Below are 19,813 nucleotides of genomic sequence, written 5' to 3' on the forward strand. Positions count from 1 at the left end.
TTATATTTATATATATCACCTCCCAAACAATTTTCTTTAAATTTCTGTCACTGTAGTGCTCATCCGTTGAGTCCTAAATGATTTGACTTCTACCCATTAAACTGTTCCACAATTTGACATGTCAAAAACTGAATTTGTATTTTAAAATTCCTTCTAGTTGTTCTAATCATTTCTAAAATCTGAAAGTTGATTTGCCTTTAAAAAGATATTTGTTCCTGAGTAGCACTGTCAGATAATGCTATTTAAGTAATTTAGACCATCACAAACTTATTGGATCTTTTCACAAGATTTTTCAGGTAAGAAATACAATTTCAGTAGATATACTCAGTTATGCTTTGGACATATGCAGTAAATCACTCAGTTACTGACATATCTAACATTTTATAGAACTAGATTCCATGCCACATTGATGAGCATAATAATCTTAAAGAATTTAGAAAATACTTAAAACATCAACATTTTGAGAAATAATTCCATTATTTCTTTGGACAATTTAAATCATCAAAGGAATATTTTGCTTTTAAAAATTGAAGTTAGCACTAGCTAATAGACTTTTGCCTTATCAATATGATGTATCTTATTTCTCATATCAATTATAGATGACCAGGAATTTTATAAAATGAACTATTTAAAAATTTTAGAGTTGATAACAATAACTGGGATACTTAAACCAAATAATCCTTATTTATAATTTTGTTTGCAGCAATTAGCTTCATAACATTTGGATATTCAGGTGGTGTTTGCTGTATTGGGTAATACACAACTGAGTAACATATGTCCTTACCCTCAAAATCTCTTAGAAATAAAATAACAATCTGGTGCACTTAGCTATATAAAAAAGTGGTAAAATTATATAACATGCTATTTTGCATTTTTAAACAATATCATTTATATTTGAAAGGTTTTTTTTTGTGGGTTTATGAAAGCTTTTTGCATAAATAACCTACCATTTCTGAAAGGATAAGTGAATAAGTCCTGAGGGCACCAGGGAAATATGATTGATAGAAATAAACATATAAATTAGTGAAATTATTTCCTAAAATCAGTGAAAAAATAACCTTCATACTAGGTATTTTTCACCAGAAGCTATTACCATTAACTGTAGAAATTACCCATTTTATGTTAAGCTTTTACCATGTGTGTTGACTTTTTCAGAGCTGCTTTAGGTTTGGTAAAACTCAGGGTCAACAGATCTGGCTGGGTTTGAATTCTGAATTAACAACTTACCTGTCAGTTGACAGTGAGCCAATCTTTTCTCACTACCTGATACTCAGTTTTTTCACATATAAGAGGTGTGGCAAAACCTACCTTACCTATTTTACAGGATATTGATGATTATTCAAAACAATAATGTATGTCAGTGCATGTTGCAAACCTGAGGAGAATTTTATAAATGTGATATTTGGATTTGTGGTTGGCATGTCTTTTAAAATGTACATTTTTTAAAAAAATTTTTGATAAATATTTTCATCACAAGGAAGAAATTATGTGTCCATATGCTTTTTTCCAACAAATCAAATACATATAAAGAATGATGTTTAGTGCTTATTGTTTGAAATACTTGTTTCATCCTAACTTCTGTTTTGAATTTTCATTAGGACATGTGACTGTTTTAAGTTTTTCTCAGTGGAGTTCTAACTGGAAGACTCTCCAGCTTCATAAGTCTTTCCTCTTCCAGTGAGACTCTTAAGTAGGAGCAGAAAGTGGAAACTATTACCGATTGGCTGTTCATTGTGCAAATCTTTTGCTTTTTGTCGTCTTTGAAATTTATATCTTTTTTATGCCCAGGGCTAATGTGACAAGGTCAAATGGTATTAGGTTTTCACTAATGTCCTTTGTCTTTCTGGTTTGAATTTTCTTGGAAAAAAATATACACAGAATGTCAGTAGAAGGAAAGTTATAGAGGTTAAAAAAAATGATTCTACTATTAGGTTTCTGCCATCCTAATGAATAGTCATAAAGGTGAATGAATAGCCAGTTTTCTTGATTAAAATTTCCAAAAAAAAAAGAATATGATTCTAAAAGCATGATTCTCTGAAAAGATAAAATTCTGATATTATAAAAAAATATCTGGTTAAACCAAATATTTATCTGAAGAAATACTTTATTTTTGTGAAAAGAATTTTATTTTCATTTTAAAACTTTTTGGTTATTTTTAGTTAATGTCTCTTATAATCTATATGTTACCAAATGTTGCCACATATAATTTATGGTTAAAAACATGAGATATTCTGAAAAAAGAGAAAAACTCAGTATCTATTAATCTTTCGAAATCCTTTTAGCATAAGGGAAAAGATTTAGTATTAGAAATATACTAAAGGTAAAAAAAAGTAAGAATTTTCTTTTAATAAATGCATTTATTAGAACTGTATTTTCTTTTGAAGAACTTAAATTTCTTAATGATCTAAATATAATGATATAATCATCTAGAATGCCTAAGTAGGAAATGTCATAAAATTAGTACTCAAGTCCATTGATTATGTATTGGAAAAGTTTTACATTTCTTTCTTTCTTTTTTAGAATCCATGTGACGTTTCAGTAAATTTTGCTATTAAGTAATGTATATGCAAATAATGAAGTGTATATACAAATGTAATGACCAATATTTGATCACTTTTTCTTTTATTACCTTGGATATTTTCCCCTGAAATTAGTGTTGCATAGGTAGTATAAATAGTATTATTGTACTTAGGATTGAATATAATCAGAGAGATCTTTCAGTCTCCTTATTCAGTCTATTTTAGCATCAGTAGCATCTTTTGTCTCTCTTCTAATGTAGAACAGGATAATACAAGAGAGGAGTTAACGTCAGCCCAAGAGTTGGCTTTATGACATGAGGCTTCCAGTCGCAATATTATCCTGTAAACTTCTGATCTTAGAATAATAGTACTTGGTGTTTTGTGGTTTTTTGCTGTTGTTGTTTTTACTGTGGCAAGATGCTGGTAGGAATAAAGATGAAAAATCTCTGCCAGGACAACTTGGGGGACAGTATCAACACCAAGAAAGTAAAAGTAGAAGTTAATACATAATTTTTTTCTGTTTTGTACCAGAAGTACTCCTTTAGTAAAAGCTTATTATGAACATATATGAATCTTTAGCATTTATAGTGCGTATTAATTCAGAAGACTTTTTTATTTGTGATGAGAATATATTTTATACAAAGAAATTTTCATCTTATTTAAAGATTTAGATGAACTAGCTTAATTTTTATTGCCAAGTAGCTAGGGTAAAGTGATGCTATGTAACAAAGAAAGTGTAATCTTGTCTTAGTTTGAAATGCAAATCAAACTAAAATTAATTTTCCCTTCATAGCTTTTTGTGAAAAAAAGCTATTCACATACTAATATTGTGAATATTTTCAGTATCACTTATGTTCCTTGTTTGAATGTGGGGTATTAATGACAGTTGTATCTTAAAAAATGATAGAAACTTTTAAAAACCAGAGAAAAGTTTACTATTATTAGAATTTGAACATGCTTATATTAATGAGTATCAATTTTAATATTAGTATATGTTTGCTAAATTTAAGTATTTTATCAATAGAAAATATTTTCTATTATTGTGTTCCTTAAATGCATATTTCCAATTTAAAAATAACCCCAGTGTAACTTTTATACTTACAGGACTTATAATACTTTGAATCTAGTAAATGAAACTTTTTAAAATTAAAAACAACATTATTGACTCTAATTAAAGTTATATTGTTAATAAGTAAAAATAAATAATTTTATGTTTTTGACTCTTAATGGTATGTTATATGTTTGAGCCAGAAAAAAATACATAGAAGTTATGAATTCTTTGTAAAGTTAGCCATCTACAAAGACAAAACAAAACAATAACAACAGAAAATCCATTTATTCTTATTTTAATACCAAGTACACATGAAGCTTTCTGATATTTATGATTGATATTAGCAATTCCATGATCATTTCTGTTTAGAAATAAATATAAATCCCCTATTATAGAATAAATATTTAGAATCTTATAACTACTGTATTTTTAAAAAGTACTTTTAGTTAATGTTACAAATTGTATTCTGTTGTGAAAATGCAACTGTTATGTATTTCTTCCAGAGTTATAATTTATAATATTATGTTATTGTGTTAAATAAATATATTATTGTATAACTACATCAATAATATTAAAAACACTCCAATTTAAATTTTATTTAAATTCCATTTTGGTTTTCAGCTTGACAAAAATTGTACCACTTTTTCATTTTGTTTCTTTGGAAAAACTGGATGTCAGCGACAATTGTCTTTCTGGTAAGTTTATAATACATAGTTGTTTTTCAGATAATAGGCTTTTGAGTTTCTGTTCCAAATATGGTAAGGAAATGTTCTGGGGGGATGTATATAACATATCCATACCAAATGCTGTAGAGGAGGAGAATTTTCTCTTTTCTCAAACTGGGCCTGAGAATTAAACTGATGTAAGTCAGATAAACAGAAGAAAAAAATACAAGTTTTAATTTTTTTTCACATGTACGTGAGAGTTCTCACAAGAAAATTAAGACCCCAAGAAGCAGTTAAGGTTGGACTTATATAGTGAGTTGGACAAAGAGTAATAAATCATGAAAATGAGAGGAGGCAGAGGGGCTTGGGCGCTAAGGTAGTTAATTGGATGGAAAAGTGACTAGAAAATAAAGGCTAGGTTAACAAGCTTGTTTGCATACACATCTCTTAGTGTTAACTTCCCATCCTTAATGCAAGAATGTCTCTTTGCTTCTGTTATAGGAAAATACCTTTCACATGGGAATTTAATCTCTCGCTTTTAAGAAAAAGAAGGAAGATTAGAGGGCTCTTGCATTTTCTCTTTTTTTTAAAGTGCACTTAACTTAAAATAGTGAAAATGCCAGAATGGCTTATTAGGGTGCCATGTATTCTAAACTCCTTTGAATGTGTGGTGAAATAATTTAATTAACATTTTCTTTCTACTTTTAAACTCATATTCCTTCCATATCTTTCTGGTAAACCTTGGAAATGTGAGAATTATATTCTTATTTAAAATTCATATATCCTATACCTATGAAAAAATTTAGTCTAAGGAAGATAAGTAAACACATTTGTCTAACTTGTTGACACCTAACCAGTACAGAGGAGACATCCATCAAAAGTTTTTTAATTTAATGAATGATGTGCTGATTTGGCTAAACAATCCCTCACCCTCAAACTTCCCCATCCCCAATTTTAGTCAGTCCCCTTGTAGAGATAATCACAGTTCTAAATTTGTCACCATAGGTTAAATCTGACTTTCCTACATCTTTATATTAATGGAATCAAACAGTATGTTCTTTGTTGACTCTAGATTTTTGCCTGCATTCTTGTGATATTCCACCACATCAGTTGTTCAGTTGTTTGTATCAGCAATGTGTTTTTGTTTGTTTTTTTTTCTGATATGTGGTCCATTGCATGAATACATCACAGTTTGTCCATTTTCCTGTTGATGGATATTTTGTTTGCTGTTTGGGGTCAGTTCAGTTCAGTTGTTTTGTGGTGTTAGACTCTGCAACCCCATGGACTGCAGCACTCCAGACTTCCCTGTCCATCACCAACTCCCAATGTTTGCTCAGACTCCTGTCCACCCAGTCAGTGATGCCTTCCAACCATCTCATCCTCTGTCGTCCCCTTCTCCTGCCTTCACTCTTTCCCAGCATCAGGGCTTTTCTCAAGAGTCAGGTCTTCTCATCTGGTGGCCAAAGTACTGGAACTTCAAATTCAGTGTCAGTCCTTCCAATGAATATTCAGGACTGATTTCTGTTAGAACTGACTGGTTGGATCTCCTTGCAGTCCAAGGGACTCTCAAGAGTCCTCTCCAACACCACAGTTCAAAAGCATCAATTCTTCGGTGCTCAGCTTTCTTTATAGTCCAACTCTCACATCCATACATGACTACTGGAAAAATCATAGCATTGACTAGATGGACCTTTGATGGCAAATTAATGTCTCTGCTTTTTAATATGCTGTCTAGGTTGGTCATAGTTTTTCTCCCAAGGAACTAGTGTCTTTTCATTTCATGGCTCCAGTCACCATCTGCAGTGATTTTAGAACCCAAGAAAATAAAGTCTGTCACTGTTTTCCCATCTGTTTGCCATGAAGTGATGGGACCAGATGCCATGATTTTCTTTTTTTTGAATGTTGAGTTTTAAGCCAGCCTTTTCACTCTCCTCTTTCACTTTCATCAAGAGGTTCTTTAGTTCCTCTTTGCTTTCTGCAGGTGGTGTCATCTGCATATCTGAAGTTATTGGTATTTCTTCCAGTAAACTTGATTCCAGCTTGTGCTTCATCCAGCCCTGTATTTCACGTAATGTACTCTGCATATAAGTTAAATAAGCAGGGTGAAAATACACAGCCTTGATGTACTCCTTTCCCAATTTGGAACCAGTTCCTTGTTCTGCATCCAGTTCTAAATGTTGCTTCTTGACCTGCATACAGGTTGCTCAGGAGGCAGGTAAGGTGGTCTGATATTCCCATCTCTTTCAGAATTTTCCATAGTTTGCTGTGATCCACACAGTCAAAGGCTTTGGCATAGTCAGTAAAGCAGAAGTAGATGTTTTCTGGAACTCTTGCTTTTCGATGATTCAATGGATGTTGGCAATTTGATCTCTGGTTCCTCTGCCTTTTCTAAATCCAGCTTAAACATCTGGAAGTTCTTGGTTCACGTACTATTGAAGCCTAAGTTGGAGAATTTTGAGTGTGTGAGATGAGTGCAACTGTGAAGTAGTTTGAGCACATTCTTTGGCATTGCCTTTCTTTGGGATGAATGAAAACTGACCTTTTCCAGGCTTGTGGCCACTGTTGAGTTTTCCAAATTTGCTGGCATATTGAGTGCAGCACTTTCACATCATCATCTTTTAGGATTTGAAATAGCTCAGCTGGAATTCCATCATCTCCACTAGCTTTGTTCATGGTGATGCTTCCTAAGGTCCACTTGACTTCACACTCCAGGATGTCTGGCTTTAGGTGAATGATCACACGTCATCTGGTTATCTCAGTCATTAAGACTTTTTTTTTTTATATAGCTTTTCAGTGTATTCTTGCCACCTCTTCTTAATCTCTTCTGCTTCTGTTAGGTCCATGCCATTTCTTTCATTTATTGTGCCCATCTTTGCATGAAATGTTCCCTTGGTATCTCTAATTTTCTTGAAGAGATCTCTAGTCTTTTCCATTCTATTGCTTTCCTCTGTTTCTTTCCATTGATCACTAAGGAAGGCTTTCTTATCTGTCCTTGCTATTCTTTGGAGCTCTGTGTTCAGATGGATATATCTTTCCTTTACTCCTTTGTCTTTAGCTTCTCTTTTTTTTCCTCAGCTATTTGTAAGGCCTCCTCAGTATACCATTTGCCTTTTTGCTTTTATTTTTTGGGGGGATGGTTTTGATCACTGATTCCTGTGCAGTATCACGAACTTCCATCCAAAGTTCTTCAGGCACTCTGTCTATCAGATCTAATCCCTTGAATCTACTGTATAGTAGTAAGGGATTTGATTTAGGTCATACCTCAATGGTCTAGTAGTTTTCCCTACTTTCGTCAATTTAAGTCCTAAGTTTGCAATAAGGAGTTCATGATCTGAGCCATGTCAGTTCCTGGTCTTGTTTTTGCTGATATAGAGCTTCTCCATCTTTATCTGCAAAGAATATAATCAATCTGATTTCAGTATTGACCATCTGGGGTACTCTGATTATAAAGTTCCTATGGAAATTCTTGTACAAATACTTTTGTAACATAAGTTTTCAGTTTTCTTGGATAAATGTTTAAGGATGAAATTACTGGATAATAAAGTATATGCATGACAGTCAAAGTGAAGAATGTTAGTCACTCAGTCTTGTCCAACTCTTTGTGGCCCCATGCACTGTAGCCCTCCAGGTTCCTCTGTCCATGGATTTATCCAGGCAAGAATTCTAGAAGTGAAGTGAAATCACTCAGTTGTGTCCGACTCTTTTCAACCCCGTGGACTCTAGCTCACCAGGCTCCTCCATCCATGGAATTTTCCAGGAAAGAGTCCTGGAGTGGGTTGCCATTCCCTTCTACAGGGGATCTTCCCAACCCAGGGATTGAACCTAGGTCTGCTAAATTGCTGGCAGTTTCTTTACCATCTGAACCACCAGGGAAGCCCCTGTTAGTGCATGCTTAACTTTATAAGAAACTAATGAAACTGTTTTCCCAAATAGTTGTGACATTTTACTTCCCCACATTAGAGTTCCAATCACTCCATTCTATAGGGTTTTGGTATATCATTGTGTTATCTCATTATGCTTTTACTTTGCACTTCTCTGATGGATAATGATATTGAACATCTTTACATACCTTTATTGATGGTTTCTGTATATTGTTTTGTGTCTTTTCATTACCATTTTAAAAATTTGGCTATTTGCTTTTATTGATTTGAATAAATTCTTTATGTACTCTGGATGAAACTCTTTGTCAGATATATGTTTTGGGGGTGTTGTCTCCCAGTCTCTCTTTTACCTGTTAATTTTGTTAAGTGTATCTTTTAGTTCAGTTCAGTTCAGTCGCTCAGTCATGTCCAACTCTTTGCGACCCCACGAATCGCAGCACGCCAGGCCTCCCTGTCCGTCACCAACTCCCAAGCTTTGCTCAGACTCATGTCCATCCTGTCAGTGATGCCTTCCAACCATCTCATCCTCTGTTGTCCCCTTCTCCTCCTGCCCCCAATCCCTCCCAGAATCAGGGTCTTTTCCAACAAGTCAACTCTTCGCATGAGGTGGCCAAAGTACTGGAGTTTCAACTTCAGCATCAGTCCTTCCAATGAACACCCAGGACTGATCTCCTTCAGGATGGACTGCTTGGATCTCCTTGCTGTCCAAGGGACTCTCAAGAGTCTCCTCCAACACCACAGTTCAAAAGCATCAATTTTTCGGTGCTCAGCTTTCTTCACAGTCCAACTCTCACATCCATGCATGACCACTGGAAAAACCTTAGCCTTGACCAGACGGACCTTAGTTGGCAAAGTAATGTCTCTGCTTTTTAATATGCCGTCTAGGTTGGTCATAACTTTGCTTCCAAGGAGTAAGTGTCTTTTAATTTCATGGCTGCAGTACCCATCTGCAGTGATTTTGGAGCCCAAAAAAATAAAGCCTGACACTGTTTCCACTGTCTCCCCATCTATTTCCCATGAGGTGATGGGACCAGATGCCGTGATCTTAGTTTTCTAAATGTTGAGCTTTAAGCCAACTTTTTCACTCTCCTCTTTCACTTTCATCAAGAGGCTTTTTAGTTCCTCCTCACTTTCTGCCATAAGGGTGGTGTCATCTGCTTATCTGAGGTTATTGATATTTCTCCCGGCAATCTTGTTTCCAGCTTGTGCTTCTTCCAGCCCAGTGTTCCTCACGATAGGCAGAAGTTTAAATTTTGGTTTACTATTTTACTTTTAATAATTTTTTCTCTCTGTGTCCTTTGTAATATTTTTCTACATCCAGAATGAGATGATTTTCTATGCTTTTTATCTTTTTTATAAAGGTCTTGTACTTTAAGTTTTTACTTTTAGATATATGACCTACTTCAAATTAATTTTTACAAATGGTGTGGAGTCAAAGATGAGTTGTTGAACAACTAAACAACAGCTAGTTTTTCCAGAAACATTTGTTGAACAAACTGTTTTCATCATTGATTGACTTTGGTGTGTTTGTCAAAAAATTGACTTCCATTTGGTCTACCTTGATCTACCTTTTGACTGATTTTCTCTTAATGATAGTTCATATTTTCCTGTTTCTTTTTATTGTCCAATACTTTGGAACTGTATGCTGAACATTGTTCATACTACAGTTTACTGAGTCCGGCTATTGTTATCTTTCTTTTAACGTGTAGTAAATGTGATTCTAGCAGGCAGTTAAGGTATTAATGGATAATTATGTTTCTGTCAACCTTAATTTCATTCTCTCCTAGGGAGAGAAAATCATTTTAATTTTCGACTCTCAATACATTCCTCTACCCCTGGGCATTGTCTTCACTCCTAATACATGGTCTTTCTGGATTTTAGCTGAGTCTGAGATGCTATATTTGGTTAAGTCTTATCTGACTGGGCTGAAATTCCAGTGTCTTTCACTGCTGCATGAACTATTGTGTCATCACTCAGCTCTTAGCCTAATAGCAGGTTATCTTTGCTAGGTTTTTCAGAATGTTGCCCTGTCTAGCACTTGTCCAAGCAGCTGTGGTAAACCCTTACATATACTTTTTCCCCAGTTCTCTTCCCACCAACATATACACACTCAGCTTCTTCTCAGTACTTTTCACCATAAATTCCAGCCTCATGTCTAAACTTTGCCTCATCACTCAGCAAAACAGTCTCTTTGCTTGATTTCCACTTTCTTGCTCTAAAGTGGTTACATACTTTTAGGCAAAAAAAAACCCCAAAATTGTGATAGTCAGCTCACCATGTGTGTTTGCTTTTTCTCCCAAGTCGAGCTTAAAAACAGGTGCTTCCTGTTTATTGTCCAGTTTTATGATTGTTTTCTGTGGGAGAGCAATTCCAGTATAAATTGCTCTTAATGTACCCTGGATTGCTGGATTGACCTACTGTTTTTACTTTTGAAAGTATAAATGTAATTCTGTTTAGGCAAATGTTCAATTTTACCACTATCCCATTACTTTTGACTTTACTTTTTTATATGTTGTGTTAACGATCTGGCAATGCTTGCTCTAAGCCATTTACATACTCATTTAATTCTCACCCTATGAGATAGATATAAACCTGAATTATCAGGCAATTGTATGATTTGCATAAATTCACATAGCTGCTAAATGGTAGAAATATGTATTATGATAGCAGAGTCTGTTCGTAATATGGTCTTTTAAAAACATATTCTGCAGAATAAATAATTTTTGTGCTTTTCTTTAACAGTCAAACAAAATGGTCATTGATGTATAACTATTTTTCTTTATCTGTAATGCCTCATAATAATTTTTATTGTTTATTTTCTATAGATCTTACAAGTGCCATAAAGTGGTTTGATGCATGCTTTTCTCTCCATGAATTGTCTCTTACTGGAAATCCACTTCTTCAAGAAGTAAACTGGAGGTAAATAAATATCATTGCACCTATGTATGTACTTTATTATAATTGCAGAGAACGCAATTTGATGAAAATTGTTCTGTGTATATTATTAATAATTTCCTGGGGAAAGTGAATAAAGAATAATTTAAAAGTTATTCTAAATAGAACAATTTTATAAAAGTTGTTTAAAAAATACCTTCTGCCTAAAATAATTTTTTGTACATGTAAGAACTAATGCAAATTTACAATGATAATTTTAATCTATACCACTGACTATATGACAATTTTAGTTTGATGTTTACTTAGGTTTGTGTTTATAGAAAAGACATTTTTGGGGAATTACTTTTTGAGTCATCTACATCCCATAGCTTGCCATTTAAAATTATTTCCTTTCTGGTAGTAATTTGATTTTCTTTTATCTTCTGAAAAGAGAAAGTTGGTGTCTGTTCAAGTATGTATTATAAGCAAGTGTGAATTCAGGCCTCTATTTGGAATACTGCAGTTAAGTACCTAGATGTAAATGAAAAAAAAATACTTTGTGATTTTTTTTAATGAATTTTCTTTTTTAAAAAAGTTCTGTAATCTGAAATTCTCAAATTACGCTACCATCATTTTCCCTAAATTAGCCAACATCTTTTTGGTAATCAGGATTTTGGAAATAATTTACATATAATAAAATTTACCAGTTTTGTTTATGAATATGAATATTGTATAGAAATCATCACAATCATTTTTATCACTGTGAAAAACTACCTTATTCCCTTGGTGGTTAGTCCCCTCTTCAAGTATTTTTTAACCCTCTTCCAATACTCTAAAAATGTCTCTCTCTAATTTACTGGTCTTTTAAGAGCTCGTCCCATAAGTTGTGATGCTGTTGCATGATGCTGAGGATCAGTAGCCTGAGATGATAGTGCTTTTTTCTTCTTTTTGACTTGTACAGGGCCTCCACCTCTTTAGGATCCAGGCATCTTTTCTGGATCTTGGCTTCCTTAGATGCCTGCTTTCCTTTGATTCCAAATCACCAGAAATGGTGCATTGAGCATAGTACCTGCACCTACTGGCTACCTAGCAAACTCTGAGGAAAGCTTGCTGATTATCTTCCTGCTCCACCCACCCCAAAAGCAGAAAACAACAAAATCAATCATGTGCTAATTAGTTACTATAAGGATTGGTGGTGATTTAGTCGCTAAGTCATATCCTACTCTTGCGACCCCATGGCTGTAGCCTGCCAGGCTCCTCTGTCCATAGCATTTTCCAGGCAAGAGTACTGGAGTGGGTGACATTTCCTTCTCCAATTACAAGGATTAGTTGTATATAAATAGGTTTGTAATGAGAGTAAGTAGGTTATTCAAAAGCATGTATAATCATTGTAGGATTGATTTAAGAACTTCAAAATACCCAAAGTAGAATTTCTGTAATATCTAGTGGGGTTTTAATGACTATTTGCAAGCCATCACTGTTAAATTCACACACATTAGATTAATCTGGAAAACCATGTTATTCTTGGTTATGATAGGACTCCTGTTACGGTTTGCAACAAGTGATGTAAATCTCTGCCTGAGTGTTAGTTTGTAAAATAAATACTAATATTAACCTACCTAAAACTTGTTGAGAATCTGTGAAATACTGAGTAAGGGCCCAAGATAAAATATTGTTATCTTTTTATTTTAAAAAAAAGTGTCTTTCCACTGTCTTATGGCTGTCACTGTTTCTAAGAAGTCTGTGGACATTCTTGTCTTCACTCCTCTTTCTCTGGGTACTTTTAAGATTTTATCAGTGGTTTTTAGCAATTTGATTATAACATGTTTTGATGTGGTTTTAGACAGATTTACTCTCCTTAGAATTTTTTCCTTATTTATTTGCTTAGCATTTTTCTAATTGCTGTAGATTTGTTTACCATGTTGTGTTAGTTTCAGATTCAGAATAGCAACATGATTCAGTTATTTGTGTGTGTGTATTCTGTTCAGAATTTTTCTATTATAGGTTATTATAAGATATTGAATATAGTTCCCTATGTTATATAGTAGGTCCTTATTGTTTATTTTATATATAGTAGAATATATATCTGTTAATTTTGTTGTTATTCAGTCACTAAGTCATGTCTGACTTTTTTGCAACCTCATGAACTATAGCCTGCCAGGCTCCTCTGTCAATGGGATTTCCCAGGCAAGAATACTGGAGTGGGTTGCCATTTCCTTCTCCAGGGGATCTTCCCGACCCAGGGCTCAAACCTGTGTCTCTTTCGTCTCCTGCATTGGCGGGCAGATTCTTTACCACTGAGCCACCAGGGTATCCCTCTTCCCTGCCTTTATTCTTTGGTAACCATAAGCTTGTCTTCTAAGTCCGTGAGTCTATTTCTGTATTGTAAATATGTGCATTTGTATCACTCTTTTGATTCTACATATAAGTGATATAATAAGATATTTGTCTTTGTCTGACACACCTCACTTAACATGGTAATTTTTTTTTCATTTATTTTTATTAGTTGGAGGCTAATTACTTTACAATATTGTAGTGGTTTTTGTCATACATTGACATGAATCAGCCATGGAGTTACATGTATTCCCCATCCCGATCCCCCCTCCCACCTCCCTCTCCACCCGATCCCTCTGGGTCTTCCCAGCTTAGTCCATCTGTGTTGCTTCAACTCTGCTTAGAATTTATTGAACCTCTTGGATATAGTGGATTTATAGTCTCCATAAAATTGTGAAAAATTTTGGCCATTTTTAAGTATTTTTTTCTGCTTCCTCTATCTTCTCCTATGAGAACTCCAACTTCACTAATACTAGACCACTTGATATATCCTTGAAGTCACTATTGCTTTGTTCTTATATTTATTGTTTTTGTTTTCTGCCTCTATTTCAGTCTTACTAGTTATTGCATATATAAATATTACTAGTTATTTGTGGCTTCAAATCCTCTGATATTTTCTTCTTGTGTAACTGCTCTGCAGTTAATCCCACCTAAACTATTTTTCAGTTCATATTAGATGTTATGATTTTCATTTCTACAAGTTTTCTTTATTTTTTTAACATTTACAGTTTCTCTCTTAATCATGTTCATATATTTCTGAATCATCTTGAACATATGGATTATATTTATAATAGCTGTCTTAACATCCTTATATGTTAATTTCATCATCTCCCTCATTTTGAGGTCTATTTTTATTAATTTTTTTTTCTGATTCTGATTTTCCTACTTCTTGCATGCCCAGACAATTTTGGTTATATTCTGGACATTTAAATTTTTCTACTTGTTGATTCCTTAATTTTCATCTTTTCCTTTACATAATATATGTTGATATTTTGCTTATGACATGAACCGTCTGTTTAATATGTTACTTGGAATTAGTGAGATGATTTCAAAACTTTCTTTTAAGTTCTGTTAGAGAAATATCAAAGAAATCTTTATTTAGACTAGTACTAATTTAGCCCAACTACTGTGACTCCAACTTTCTTAGTATTCTGCCTAATGTCTCTTCTATGTATCCTTTTGACTTTGGCTGATGAGAATTATTCTTATCCTCCTGTGGGTTCCTGTAATATTTGCCATTTGCTTCCTACTTGTTATTTCTCTTGGCTCTATGTGGTTTTTCTCTCACATATCCTTGCTCATTTACCAGTTCTAGGTGAATTATATCCTAGTCTACTGAAAAGCTTTGCATATGCAATTTGGAATTTTCTAGGACTGATGATGTTTATAGCCTGAACTCCTGTCTCTTTTTATGTCCAGCAGCATGCATTTGTTAAATGATTTAACATGAATTATTATAAATTTGACATTTGTATCATATCAGGACATGGATTTATCAAGGCAAAACAAGCCAAAGTGGACTGGGCTTGTAGCCTAATTTAGGAAGATGGATTTGGCAATTTGCTAAGTGTAGGGAAAGGAAAACATTTACTAATATTCAGATAGGAAAATCTATTTCAAAAATCCTAATTTTGAATCAAGTTAGCAAGTCTTATCAGTTTGATCAGATAGTGAAATACATTTATGAACAAAATACAGACAGGGAGAAATGAATAACTGAAAAAAAGGTTGTGTACATCCAATCCCAGGGTGGAAGCAGTTGACTTTTTGCCATGATTTGGTTCCCTTGTGATGTATGGCCACAGCCAAAAAGGCCCTTGTTTTTCTGAGTATTTCAGAGGAATATAAGATATCTTACCAAAAAACCAAGGATCTGATTATGTTTAAAATCCCTGTACCTGACTTAAGGCACTTGTAGAACAAGATAAGAATCTAGGGAGTAGTCACTGTTCTCTCCCTTGTCTGAGATCCCTGCAAACCTATGACATTCTCTTTCTAGATGTATTGGGTTCTTAAATTTGTTCATTGACCTTTAGTTAAGAAAATAGCAGCTTTTTACACCAAGTCAAAGACCTGTATGATTTGCTGTTTACTGATAACTTGATTATCACAGAAGAATTATTATCTTCTTGCTAGAAAATCTATTTTTCTTTCTTTTTGCTTTAAAGCTCAGTTTCCACATAAATTTCTAATGTTACACTGTTTGATAGGCAAACCTGGTATGTTCCACATGTTTTAGAATAGAACCTGTCAACCTCTGGCTTAGAAACATCTGTTTCCAAGTACAATTTAAGTTGTGTAGCATGGAGGAAAGAGTGTAACCCAGTGCAGTGGTTCTTAAAGCTGTGTGCCCCTTCATCATCACCTGGGAGCCTATTAGATGTGCAAAATCTTACACTCTACCCAGATCCACCAAACCAGAGAGTAGCACATGATTCCCAGTAATCTTTGTCAAGCCTTTTGGGTGATTCAAGGTGCACTGAAGTTTGGAAATCATTGTGTTTTTAAACAAGGACATCTTCCTGCCCCATGCTTTGTGATCCTGGAAAAGTAACTTAGCTTTTCTATGTCTGTGAATCTTCACTGGTAAAATAAGGGTAATAATTGTACCTATTCTTATGGCATAACCACTAGATTTGAATGGGATAATACACATATTCTGTTGACAATAATCCCTGGAATGTGGTAAGCGCACAAAAATCGGTTATTTACTATTACTAGGCCAACCAGACTGTATGTGGGTGCTTATTTAATCACCAAGTATTTAGTGTATGCCTACTACATGTAGTCAGTGTCCTAACATGTTGGGCATTAAAGGGCAATTCAATGTAACCCATGATTTCAATTCATTTCTATAATCTTGTTAGAGATAGAAAATGTATGCAAAAAATGATAACCATGAATGCTAATGATGACAAATACTGATATAGCGTTTACTTTGTGCCCAATGCTGTTTTCGATTAATCCTCACACTATGATAATGAAATAGCTACCTAATATCCCCACTTTATATCAGCAGAAAGGGCTAAGTCACCTACCCAATTTCACACAGCTAGCAAGTCGAAGACTCAGGATTCAAATCTATGCAGTCTAGCTCCAAAATCTACTCTTAACTCAAATTTTAGTACCTAATAAAATAATAATAAAAGCAATAAAATACAAGTGTCATATGATTATTGTAGACAGCAGATATGCCTTATAAATTTGGAAATATCTTAATTTAGTGTGACCAGGGGAAACTGCCTGCACCTATGAGGCAAACTTTGAGTTAATCTTCCAACAGTTTGGTAATATTGAAAATCAGAGAGTTGCCTGGTAGTACTGTGATTAAGACTCCAAGATTCCACTGCAGGGTGAATGGATTCAGTCTCCGGTTGGGGAACTAAGATCCAGCATGCCTCACAGTCAGTTCAGTTCAGTCGCTCAGTTGTGTCCGACTGTTTGCGACCCCATGGACTGAAACACGCCAGGCTTCCCTGTCCACCACCAACTCCCAGACCCTGCATGAACTCATGTCCATCGCTTTGGTGATACCATCCAACCGTCTCATCCTCCGTCATCCCCTTCTCATCCTGCCCTCAATCTTTCCCAGCATCAGGGACTTTTCCAGTGAGTCGATTCTCCACACCAGGTGGCCAAGTATTGGGGGTTTCAGCTTCAAGAAGCATCAGTCCTTCCAATGAATATTCAGCACTGATTTACTTTAGGGTTGGGTGGTTGAATCTCCTTGCTGTCCAAAGAACTCTCAAGGGTCTTTCCCAACACCACAGTTCTAAAGCATCAATTCTTTCGGCACTCAGCTTTCTTTATAGTCCACTTCTCACATCCATACCATACATGACTACTGAAAAAACCATAGCTTTGACTAGATGGACCTTTGATGGTAAAGTAATGTCTCTGCTTTTTAATATGCTATCTAGGTTGGTCATAGCTTTTCTTCCAAGGAGCAAGTGTCTTTTAACTTCATGGCTGCAGTCACCATCTGCAGTGATTTTGGAACCCCCCAAAAATAGTCTCTCACTATTTGCATTGTTTCCCGATCTATTTGCTATGAAGTGATGGGACCGAATGCCATGATCTTAGTTTTCTGAATGTTGAGTTTTAAGCCAACTTTTTCACTCTCCTCTTTCACTTTCATCAAGAGGCTCTTTAGTTCCTCCTCACTTTCTGCCATAAGGGTGGTGTCATCTGCATATCTGAGGTTACTGATTTTCTCCCGGCAATCTTGGTTCCAGCTTGTGCTTCATCCAGCCCAGCATTTTGCATGATGTACTTTGCATATAAGTGAAATAAGCAGGGTGACAATATACAGCCTTGACATATTCCTTTCCCAATTTGGAACCAGTCTGCTGTTCCACGTCCAGTTCTAACTGTTGCTTCTTGACCTGCATACAGGTTTCTCAGGAGACAGGTCAGGTGGTCTGGTATTCCCATCTCTTTCAGAATTTTCCAGTTTGTTGTGATCCACACAGTCAAAGGCTTGGTGTAGTCAACAAAGCAAAAGTATATGTTTTTCTGGAACTCTCTTGTTTTTTGATGATCCAGCAGATGTTGGCAATTTGATCTCTGGCTCCTCTGCTTTTTTAAAATCCAGCTTGAACATCTGGAAATTCACAGTTCATGTACTGTTGAAGCCTGGATTGGAGAATTTTGAGCATTACTTTGCTTGCCTGTGAGATGAGTGTCATTGTGCAGTAGTTTGAACATTCTTTGGCATTGCCTTTCTTTAGGATTGGAATGAAAACTGACCTTTTCCAATCCTCTGGCCACTGCTGAGTGCTGAGTTTTCCAGATTTGCTGGCACATTGAGTGCAGCACTTTGCCAGCATCAAAAAAATAAGTATATTTAATTTAATTAAAGGATCAAACTAAAAGCAAAAAGCACTTCTGATAGAGGAAATATTCAAAAGAGGAGGGAATGTGAAAGATGAAGTTAAGGTCTGTAAAAGCCCAGTGTGTTCGGGTAAAGTGGGTATGGTGAGAAACACCACTGGAAAGAAGAAAGAAATCAAGTAATTAGGCTTATAGCGTGTCAAAGTGGGCTAAGTACCTGTACATGTTCCTTCACTTCACAGCAACTGATTGGGTTCTGTAATTATCGTTCTCATTTTACAGAGTATTTCCTGAAGCTCAGATACCTTGTGATTTGCTCACTTAGGAAGTCATTGTCAAGGGTGTTATTTGAGTTCTGAAGCCAGAATTGAAACATTGTGTTCTGCTTTTTCATGTGTTATATTATGGCCAAATAGTAACTTTTGTGTCTAGGATAAAAAATCTCTTTTATCGTGAAAACATACACCAAACATGTGTTTTTCAAGCCTGGAGAGTAAACTGCTCATGTGCATATCTAGTTCTACCACTTCCTAGATGTTTGCGTTGCTCAAGTTACTTCATTTTGCTATGTCTCTTCCTTCATCCGTAAAATGGGTATGATAATAGTACCTATCTCATAAGATAGATTCATTAGGGTAATATAGGTTATACCACACAACAAGGAACTCAGAAATCCATGTGGTCCATCAATAGAAATTTTTGTTTGTTTGCATTATGTCTGATGTGAGGTTGGCCTATCTCTTCTAAACAGATTCAGAAACTCAGCCTGCTTCCATTTTGTGACTCTGTGTCACAAAACTTGAACATAACTTCATTTTTATAGTTAGTAGATTGTGGTGGGGGAAATGACCACCAGAAAAACAACTGACATTTAACCACTCTGCCCTCAAAAGTGGCAGGTATCACTTCTCTCATATTGTATGGCCTATAACTAATCCTATGGCCAAACTAACTGCAAAGAAACCCGGGAAACATAGGGAAGAACATGAGTATCAGAGTAGAGCAGTCTCTATGAGGAGCAAATATATATGTTACCACATGGTAGCACTTTTTATGGAGAGGAAATGGCAACCCACTCCAGTGTTTTTGCCTGGAGAATCCCATGGACGGAGGAGCCTGGTGGGCTGCTGTCTATGGGGTCACACAGAGTCGGACACGACTGAAGCGACTTAGCAGCAGCATCACTTTATAGCCATCCCTAACAGAAACACACTTGATAATGCTAGCCTTTATTTTTAAGGAGTTACAGAGAAATTTTCAACAGTTATATGAAAATGATAGTGTTTGGGAAAGCTTGTTTTCAGCAGAAAACTGACAAATTAAGGAGAAATAGCCAAATTAAATGAAAATGCTAGCATTAAAAATGGCTAAAATTAAGTAGTAGAAGTGGCCCCAGTCATCGTACAGATTCTTATAGCGTCCTTGTATGACACCCAAATTATTTGTTGAAGGTATACATTACTAAATTTAATTACATTATAATGTGTAAACATGTAAAAAATACATGTATCAGCCACTGATTTTTCTATTGAACTTACTCAGCTTTACTTTCATGACTGAAAATGTCATTTTCCCAATTGACAATTTACATTAGTCTTGATTTTCAGTAATTATTAATATCTGGAGTTCTAAAATTGGAGTCCTCAGACTCCTTGA

General features: G+C 35.0%; 1 protein-coding gene across 5 annotated transcripts in view; it reads left to right on the plus strand.

Moving 5' to 3' along the window:
- Positions 1–19,813, plus strand: part of LRRIQ1 (leucine rich repeats and IQ motif containing 1) — a 210,896-nt gene that overhangs the window by 50,318 nt on the left and 140,765 nt on the right. For all 5 annotated transcript variants that reach the window (XM_070454293.1, XM_070454295.1, XM_070454296.1 and 2 more), the window contains 2 exons: positions 4,192–4,265; positions 10,942–11,035. In XM_070454293.1, the coding sequence (XP_070310394.1) occupies positions 4,192–4,265; positions 10,942–11,035 (168 nt within the window). The remainder of the gene's footprint in view (positions 1–4,191; positions 4,266–10,941; positions 11,036–19,813) is intronic.

The sequence above is a fragment of the Odocoileus virginianus genome, chromosome 24 (genome assembly GCF_023699985.2).
Source record: "Odocoileus virginianus isolate 20LAN1187 ecotype Illinois chromosome 24, Ovbor_1.2, whole genome shotgun sequence".
Taxonomy (NCBI): Eukaryota; Metazoa; Chordata; class Mammalia; order Artiodactyla; family Cervidae; genus Odocoileus; species Odocoileus virginianus.